At 31.9% G+C, this 10,468-nt stretch overlaps 1 protein-coding gene across 1 annotated transcript; it reads right to left on the bottom strand.

The window, feature by feature from the left end:
- Window positions 1-5,098: 5,098 nt before the first annotated feature.
- LOC107618103 (protein SIEVE ELEMENT OCCLUSION B) lies at window positions 5,099-10,128 on the bottom strand. Its single transcript, XM_016320040.3, has 7 exons — window positions 9,844-10,128; window positions 9,619-9,711; window positions 9,019-9,464; window positions 8,720-8,814; window positions 8,359-8,489; window positions 6,488-6,952; window positions 5,099-5,904 (listed from the first exon to the last, which is right to left on the bottom strand). Exons 1-7 carry the CDS (start codon window positions 10,045-10,047, stop codon window positions 5,323-5,325), a joined length of 2,016 nt encoding a protein of 671 aa, XP_016175526.1. The 5' UTR covers window positions 10,048-10,128; the 3' UTR covers window positions 5,099-5,322.
- Window positions 10,129-10,468: the final 340 nt, after the last annotated feature.

Genomic DNA, 10,468 nt, shown 5'->3' with positions numbered 1-10,468 from the left:
GGAGATTGATAAAAAGATCTACCACCTCTAAAAAATCTCCCTCCATTTCTTCCTCTTCCTTGAACAGAATTACCTCTCATGGGAGTAGGCATAGATGGAAAAGAAGTCTAAGCAATGTTAGCTTGAAAAATCATATTTTCAGTTTTCTGAAATTTGTTCAACATGTCATCATGTGTGAGTACCAAAGTCTAAACTTTACAAAGATTATACATATCAGGTTTAGCATTAATTATAGTTAACAAACTCTCATAATCTTTATTCAATTCTTCAAGTATAGCATCAACATGTTCTTTTGTGAAGAGAGGATAACCCAAAGCTGCTAAGGAATCAGAGACATTCTTGATTTTGGAGATGTATTCTTGAGCAGTGATCACATGTTTCTTGACAAGTTTCAGTTGAGCTTTGAATTGTTTAAAGATTGTAATTACTATAATATGAAAAGAAAATTCAACAAAATCACAATTGCAGATTGTACGATAACAATTTTTTGTGTGCAAAGATTTAATTCTGGAAATTTTATGCTATATTACTGGAAGAAGGTTTAAAATAAGAATTTACATAGTACTTGCATTCAATTTCTGATTATGTGGATATCAAAGGGGGCTTCATGGGTTGCAATTTTGTTGATTTTTTCATTATGATTCTATTGTTTGTAGAAGATGTTAATTACTTTATTGTGATTTTCCTCCTTTGTGTTAGAATAAATTGTAAATTTCTATGGTTACCTACCTACCTTGTTTCAATAGTTAAATCTGAACAGTCAAATATGACAGCAAAACTATTATGGTCAACTCCTTTGAGCCTTGCCATGGAAATTTGAAAGTCCACTACTCTTGAAATATATCCCCTCTGACCATTATGTCCCAAATGCTTCTTACTATTCAGAGAACTAGGAAAAATAACTAAATGCATGAACATTAAGCTTGGTTCAGTATTCTCTCATTTTGACTTATTGGCTTGTTTTTACTTTTGTGTGGTTTAGGTCTATTAAACTTCTAATTTGGTGAGTCTAAGTTAAGTCCATGACAATAAAGGCATCAGAATCAAGAGTGAAATTTCATTCACCAATGGAAATTGGGAGCAGGTGGTCATAAAACCTTTTAGCATATTTTTGTGTCATTCTACTAATAAATTTTTGGCACAGCTGGAGCCTGAATTCCAACCACCAATATCAGAAGTGGTTAAAGCCTTAGTACTTTTGGATCTGATCAAGGAGGATCCAATCGAGGGAGTGATGTACCCGCCATACATGATGATATGTGAATGGGAATATAATCCTTGTGTCATTCTTGAAAAGAAATGTAGTTATCACTATCTTCTGATGTACTAAGAAAATGGATGAAAGCATGTCTCAATTGTTATTTTATTGAATAATTTCATTTTATTTGAGCTAAGAGTTCAGTTTTGTTATTAGTGAACCTAGATGATTTTTTTGTTCCATTTTTTATTTTTTATTATATTAAATTGGTTGTTTATGATGTTATGTGTATAGCTGAATTCAATAAATTTGGATAACTTTTTTCTTTGGCCAAGAAACTTGCTCTTTTTCCTTGTCAAAATCATATTGGATTTCTTGCAACTTTGAGGTTGATATCTGAAGAATTATTACTTTCATGCATATTAATGACATCTTCCAAATTTTTTAGCTATATTCTTCAGGTTTTCATGTGGTTAGTAGCTTTGGTTTAGACGAATCTTTGACAGACATAAAACTTTCTTGTCATGAAATTGTACGTGAAAAGCTTTTGATTATTGCATAACTGATTTGAATGGCGATTTAGCATGGCATAAAGCTTCGGTGGCTGAATTGGAGGTAAAATATTAACCAAAGTTTTCTTGATATGGTGGCTGAATTGGAGGTAAAATATTAACCAAAGTTTTCTTGATATGGTGTAGGATGTAAGATCAAAATACAAAAAAATCATACAAAACTGTATATTGTAAGTATAAAAAGAATGGTTAAGTTTCTTCATCAATTTTTCATCATTTAGGCTCCACGAAGGATTCAATATAAAGCAATGTTGAAGACTTGCAATATGATTAACTAAAAGTCTAAAATAGATTATTCATTCAACGGTAACAACTTAATGTATAAAAAACTACTTAAAAGCAATTCGGAAAAGAAAATATCAATGATACATCATACTTCATCCAAACTATACCAGCATCAAATCTTATAAAAGAAGACAGCATGATCAAACAATGACTATATGCCAAACTGTTTCATAGGCAATGCCTTACTCTAAACTAAATAACACCACTAAAGCATGAATTCAATTGCAGGCCTATTAACAGGATCGTCAGCCAAATACAGCAATCTCTTGTGCATAAGAACATCCATGGCTCTCTCAACATTCACATCCAATGCTTACCTGCATTCAAATAGAAACCATCATAAGATTAAAAAAAATTCAAACATCATAGCCATGCATCCACATTATTCTATAGCCTTCTGAATGATTCCAGCTAGTGATGGGCTTATGCTATACCAACCAATAAAGGATCTTTTCTTGCCTCACAAAGTATGTTCAACATGCCAAAATATAAACTCTAGCAACAAAAAGTTATGTTCTTGCCATTAGTGTGCGATGTAGCTACTGAGAAGAATTTCAAAAGCTTCTATATTTTTTACCGATTCTACTTTCAGCCTGCTATTATACACAAATGTAAAATTAGATCTCACTGTAGAAAGATAGCTAGAAAAATGCAAAACTACAAAATAGGAGAGAAAATAAACATATTTAGCATAACCAGTAAAAAGCATTTTTCAATTTTGATCATCAAGTATCGGCCCCTTTTTAAATGTCATCTTCACATGAAGTCCTTCAACCAATAATGTCCTTCTTGCAGGCATGTATTTGTCAAGAGATAGCTTCCCACTGAATGATTCAAGTGGCTCTTCTAACAGAGGACCGCTGTAATGGTGCTGCATCTACAAACTCGTGTCCATGACCATGTCACCGTTTAGTATACGAAGAACCTTGAATAAACAAGCAGAAATAATTTTTGAAACAGTTAGGCACTTAGGCAGAAAACACAACCTCAAATGTCAGAGTTTCTATCCTGTCCTATAAATATTCTACCCTGTCAGAGATCCGACTACTATGGAAAGAAATCCATAGGAATAATCTAGTTCCAAATTACACATTTTGGTACACTGCTAACTTTGCTAACAAATTTTGAACTACAAAAAATTATTAAGAATATGTTTATTATATAAATCAAACACAAGATTGAGTCAGGCCAGTTCAAAATTATTCTGTTACATCTCAAACGGACCAGGCATAACTTTAAAGAAACTTAAACAAAGGAATTTAAAATCTTCTTTGATTGATGCAATGGATGGTTCTGCTCCGCCTCATCATCATCATTTGCCCCTAAGATTTAAGAGACATAAACACAAGAATTGAACTAGAACATCATGAACAGAAACATAAACACAAAAATTAAAATCAAAATCATAAAAACAAATACCAAAATTTTTTAACCCTCATAAACAGAACCCAAAAAAATTCAAACAACCAAATAATCAGAACAAAACAAATAATTGAATGAAATAAACTCATACAAAAAACCTTAACAAAAAAATAAGTATAACAAAAAAACAATTGAATGAATTCAACGAAACAGATTCATACAGCAAGAACATAAAAGGAAAAAAAAATGAAATCAATCAATGAAGCAAATTCATATATACCTAAGTCTGAGGCTCCATTGAAACTCTGAAAGTAGAGCACCACAGCGCTGACGAGGATGCTGACTCGCTGAGACCCACGCCACCACTCTGAGGCTGAAGACGAATGACGCGAAGAGAGAAGAGAGATACTGAGAATGAATGAGACAATGAGGTATTGGGATGAGGAGATACAGAAAAATATCACAGCTTCTTTCCACCATTTTTTTAATTGCTTTAAGTTCTTAATTGAAAAATTCTATGCAATTGACAAATCCAGGAACTCATTGATTAAACCCTAAATCAACTTCCAAACACAAATCACACTATTAACTCTACATTGACAAGTAAAAATATGATTTTTCTTTTCATAACATCGAAAAATCAAGTTAGAAATGAAGCACAATGTTGAGAGAGGAAACCTGAATTGTAACTCCAGTTGAACAGAGCAGAGCTTCAGGCGGCGGCGGCGGTGAAGAAAGACGCAGTCACGGTGGCAGAGGATGGAGAAAAATGTGGACTTAGGGTTGAATGGAGTGCGTACGAAAAGAAGAAAAAACAACAGAAACTTGTGGTAAATGTAAAAAAAAAATAATTACTATTAAAATTCCATATGAGGCATATTTATAAATTATTATTTGTGCACATTAAAAAAACTCAAAAGACTTGAGCTTATTACAGATACACCCGTGCTGGCAAAATCAAAAGAATTAACTTCTTGACACAACATTAAATAATATAGGAAATATTTCAAGTGCACTGGGAGTATCGGTGTTCCAGTTGTTTTAACCGTTGATGTGAATTATAAAAAATATATATAATATATATTAATTGAAATTAACGATTAAAATAACTGGTGTACCTCTCCGGTGCACTTGAAATGTTTCCAATAATATAAGAGCATAAACCTTAAAAATCATAGGAAGGAAAGGAGTTTCTGTCACTTTGTACGAAATGATATGATTGGTCAATCTTTTAAAATTAAAATCTTTCATCAATAATAATTAATAATGCACCCAACCGTGAATCATAAATAGTTTATTCTCAATTAATTTTGTGAAATTCGTATATAATCGCTTTCATTTCATTTGTGTCATTTTATTTTATTTTTTTATTACCTTTTTTGTGTGACTTCATCTGTGTCATATTGCCATAGTGTCACATAGCTATATTGCTCTTTTTTTTTTGTTTACTTTTTCATCATGAGAAGTCAGAACTCACAATAATAGAAACGTTTATCTTTTTTAACTTTATGTGGTGACTTTTTTCTTCCGGGTGAATGAACTTAGATATTAGCCTACAGTTTATCGTAGTTTAGGTGTTTTTTAAAGGGTACATAACTTAGAACCTTTAGTTCTATTTTAGCTAAAATTTATCTGACATGTTAATTAATTTAAAGTTAAAATTTGTGGAAGACAATAAACATTTGAATGAGCCATAATTTAATTAATACCCAGAAAGAGATTACATGCAACTAAGGTAGCAAACTCACACAGAGAACCCCTAACTTTTATTTCATCTGATCAGTGATCATCATATAGCAGTAACTCAAACCTCTATCATATAGTAGTTAACACCCACAAATCAAAACCACGCAATCATTATCTTGATGAGTCTCTTTCTCTCTTTCTCTCTATCTCTGACTCTCTCTAGTGAATAGCATTGGTAGTGGTATTCCCATTGTGGCAGCACTTATAACTGATGTAAATCTCCATAGTGTTGGGACAATCAGGGCACTTTATAGTCTCCGGCAACTTGCCGGCGACGTTAGGAATCTCAAGGTGGGAGCATCTATGAGTAGTGCGCACTATCTTCTCATGATACTCCTTAAACGAGAACTCAAACCCTTTCTTCACCACAACCTCCTTCCACTTCTCAAACTCCGCAACCGTCTTCAATATGGTGCTCCCGTGGCCACTGAGAACTACGGAGGACCCTTTGCTGAGTAGGGCCCACCCAGTCTCGTTCTTATAAGAGAGCATCTTCTGCACTTCTTTGGTTACCGCATCATCGACGGTCTTGTGAGCCTTGGTGACGAACAAGCTTTCTATGCCGCTCCAGAAGCGGCTTAGGAAGTTCTTGTCTTCTTTCTCAACGTTGAAGAGTTCGATGGTGATGTTTGCTTGCTTTATGGTGGCGTCGTTTGTGAGCGCGCTTGCGTATTTTGTGAACTCTTGGATCCACTCTTTGTCTTTGCCTCCATAGAAGAATATGTACTTTTGCTCTTTGATCTGCTTTTCATGAGAGTGTCTTTGTCATTAAAAAAAAGTATTATTAAAAAAATTAAGAATAAGTAACAAACTTTTAATTTTTTTATTATTAATTTAGTTTTAACTTTTAATTATAAAATTATTTTTTTAATTCTTATTTTGGGGAGGATTTAGAGTTTGAAGTTAATATTTAGGATTTAAAAATTAAAATTTAATTAAAGTAAGAAATAATTTTTAAAAAATTAAATTCTTAATTGAACTCAATTTAAAATTCTTCTATGATATTATTTTTAAAAAATACCTTTTTAAAGCCAATTTTAATGTCAAATAGTGTTTAGATTTAAAAGACAAAATAATGCATGGATAAAAGTCTTAATTAGTTAATAAAAAATACTATGTGAAAAAAATCATTAAATTAATTATTATATATTTATGTATAAATATATATATTATTTAATTTATTTTCAGTATATATTTTATAGGAATAACTAATGTGTTGGTTAATATATTATGTAAATACAGCATGATTTTTAATTAATTAACCAAATTGGAAATATTCTAATGGATTGTGTCTTGTGTGTATACATAAAGCATGTACACTTACCCAAGATTCTAGGACGGGGTTCCTAGTGTTGGAAACAACAGAGTTAACCCAATGAAGTTCGTTGTGAATCCTCTCTTCATCCGATTTTGTAAAGGGGAATGCTTTGATTCCATAAGCATGAATCAAATGGAATGCGTTTGTGTGAAGCACCTTTGATTGAGTGCTTAACACAACAACCATGGGCTTCTTCTTGAATTGCCACTCTTCTTTAATGTACTTGTACCCTGTTATGGTTCCAAATTGTTGCACCACTAACCATGGCATCTTGATTTTTAGAGAATCAAATTTCTTGCGTGCCTGCTCATTCCACTCCTCCACAATTGGAATCCACACAATCTTGTATTGGTCGTTGGTTTTGATTGAATAATCATAAACGGGTTTGAGTATTGAAATTTCTTCTTCGGTGATGTCTAGAGTGGAGATGAACAGGTACACGTTCTTCTTTTTTAGCACACTGATGTCAACCTATACATATCGCAACAAATTAATTATTATATTGATGAATAATAAAAATTAATTAAGGACCACAAAAGCAAGGAAATGCGCAATAATTGTGTCCACTGTGCTGGAGGAATTTACAGTTGTAATCTCTAGAAATATCTAGTCTTCTGGTCACTTCTGATGGTTATTTATTTTGCCTACACCGTATAGGATAATGAACTTTAACTATTTAGAGTATATGAGTGTATGACACAGGATATGGATATGTGTATATAATAAAGCCTATGTAATACAATGGTAAGGATATAAATATAAATAATAAGAAAGCATCAATTAAGAAAAGATATTATTAATTATCTAAAAAGCATGTATGTGAATATTTATTAAATTATTATACAATCATCACTGATATGCATATAAAAATTTAAAAAGACAATAAAGTAAGAAACTATAATAAGGAGGTACACCTCATATTTTCAGGAGTGAAAAAGTTGAGGAGACCAGCAAATTTTATTATTTTTAGTTATCAATTAATTATTAATAATATTTTTAATAATATAAAATTATATTTAATAATTTAAAAATATTCAATTTTTTTAATAATTAAATACCGACCAAAATTTATTAAAAATACTGAAGGTAACACTCCTCTTCGAAGGCAGGGGGCAGTAAAGAAATATATACTTTTGCTTTATACACACTCTATTGACTTTTTTGGCGTTATTGTTATCATGGCCACTTTATTCATAAGTGGGGTCAAACTCAATTTTAAGTGCGTTCATTTTAGAGTACGGGCATTAACCTAATAATTTTGGATCGAATAACTTTTGACCTAGTGACATCTAATCATCTATGGTCATTTTCACCGAGATGAAGCAACTCGTCCATCCACGTAGCTTGTCCATCGCATCAAAGAACTAAGGAAAAATTTTTTGCTATTATACTTAATTACTTATTAGTATCAGTTCAACTAAATATTTTTTAAATATTATTTTTTATTTAATTTTAAAAAAATAATAATAAATATTAAAAATAACTAAAAATTAAAAATTAAAAGACAACTAATATTTCTATGTACGTATACATATACATACACATAAACATAAAGCTGTCACACATTTTTTTAAGGAATATATGGTAGTAGATACTAGATATATACACACAACTAATACGACAAATTTAAACGCTTTTATGTGTAGGAGACTAGGAGTAAACAAGCCATAAGTAAGAATTAATGTTTACACTTTGTTCTGTAAATTACTTTTTATATTTTTTATCAATTACTTTTAATATTAAAAATAATAAAAATGCTAGAAATTAATATTTTAGTATAAAAAGTTTCGATATTAATTTAAATATAAGACAATAATAATAAGAACAACCACTTAACATTTTTTTTAAATATACATAAAGATTATATAACTACTAACCGTTGTCTTGGTGGCACCATCAAACAGTGGCTGTGGGGCATCGTTTGCGAAAATCAGGAACTTAATCACCTCTGTTATTTCAGTGGGGGTTTTGAACATTTTCCTCAGCGATTGGATGTATTTTGCCTCATCTGAAATTAAAGATACAAGCACAACATATAAATCACCTAATTTGCTTCTTATTCACAGCTCCAATAATAATCCTTTTTCCCTCTTAAAAAAAGTAAATTCAGCTTAAGATATTGTATGGAATTGGAATATTTTAAAAGATAATAAAAGAAATTTTACTTTTACTTTCAATTCTGAGAAAAATCTTTAAAAAATGAAAAATAATCGTTATATATGGTATTGGTATACTTACTTATCTGCTGTCTGCACAGCGTGATTTGCTTCCTCAATTTGCTGAGGATGATATTGATCTTTTGACCATAGTGGGACAGTTCTTGTTTGTGCTCTCTAAAGAAATCAACATATAAACCAATAGGAAAAAAATAAATCAAATCTTGTCCTATAAAGTGTGACCATCAGGTATTACCTATATTTATTTTATCATAAATTATATCCATATGCTAATTAAATTGCATGCAACTAGTCTTCTTGTCAATAGAATTAGAGTTTGGTGGGGTTTAGGTAATTAATTAAAATTAAATAATTACTTACGATTCAGTGGTGAGGCAATCAATCTGAGTAACAATTGCAACTATGGTGATGATGGCCCAATACACATCAACAGGAATTTGCTCAACGGCAGGCTCTAAATCAGGCACATCCTTGTGATCATAAGTGGAGAGCTTCTCCAACTCAAAGATTAACTCAATCACTTGCAATGTTGTTTTCACCAAATTGTTTAGCTCAATGATGGCTTGCCGGTGCTTTTGCACCGCAGCAGGCCTTGCCAATAGCGGTACTCTTTTCAGTACAGCTATTGACTTGGCCAAAAGATCTACTGGCTGCTGTTGAGCCAGCAGCCAGAACTCGCCGTATTCGAGCGAAAAGGCGGCGAGAGTGAGAACCGCTTTTGCATCCCACTCATAGTTTGAGAGCTTGTTGAGGATGGCAAGTGTAGTCTTGTGAGCAATTTCCTCACCCGGTGGCTTGCATGCCATCTGTTCCATGGTATATAATTATTATAGTAAGTCACTATATTTTCATATTTTTATATTTTAATCTAATTCCAACTAAGTAGTAACGATTTTAGCTTTTATTTTGCTGTTTATTTAATTAATACTGTAATTAAGCAGTTTAATTTTGGATTATGACCTCCGAAGAAATCTGCTTGAGGGTACAAAGTGGTGAGTTGAAATTGGGTTGGGGGGTTTTGTCATCTATGTTCTCCACGCTTGCTTGGGAACCCTGTAAAAATTTATTTACAAGCGTTTATAAAAATAACAAAATTAATATGAGAAGAGGACAATGGAAGAGAGAACATATATAAAACAAACAATAAAACAAATTAATAATAAATTATAATATATGAATATAAACCTGAACAACATTGTCAACAATTTGTGTTGAGCGTCTAAGGGTGTTTTCAACTAGGGTGAAAAGTGAGTCCACATCAAACTTGGTGTCAGTGTGGACATGGGTTGAGTAAATCTGCTCCAAGATTTGCTCATCGGACATGGTTAATGGGTTGTGCTCATTCTCACCACCACCAATTTGGAGGAGAGATTTTAGTGTGGCAGACATTTTAAGGTTTTTTGGGATTATCGGAGATATGATACGAATTGGTGTTTAGTTCTGCTGTTGTAGATGGGACTCCGAAATCCTATGGTATTTATAAGATGAAAATATGTTATTCTTTTTAAATTACTTTTAAGATAATTTTCAAGGGGGCCAATTCGGTGGAGACTTGTGTATTGAGGGGAAAAGTTCAAGAGGGGTTACTATGCGTGCCACATGCACTCTGTTCTGTGGACAAAAGCATATAGAACATTATCATAAGAGATCCCGTGTATTGTATTGTATCATGTTATATTCAAACTTATTCCTTTTTTATATATCATGGGTGCATATATAGTACATCAACGTGATAATATATGTTAGAAACAAAAGATTAAACTGGAAAAATGATGGTATATTATTGAGTTGTGTCTAAATTGTTTATTTA

This window comes from Arachis ipaensis, chromosome B9, assembly GCF_059453495.1.
Source record: "Arachis ipaensis isolate K30076 ecotype BB chromosome B9, ASM5945349v1, whole genome shotgun sequence".
In the NCBI taxonomy this organism is placed as follows: Eukaryota; Viridiplantae; Streptophyta; class Magnoliopsida; order Fabales; family Fabaceae; genus Arachis; species Arachis ipaensis.
The sequence above is the reverse complement of the archived record's forward strand: the minus strand, read 5'-3'. Positions and strand labels throughout refer to the sequence as shown.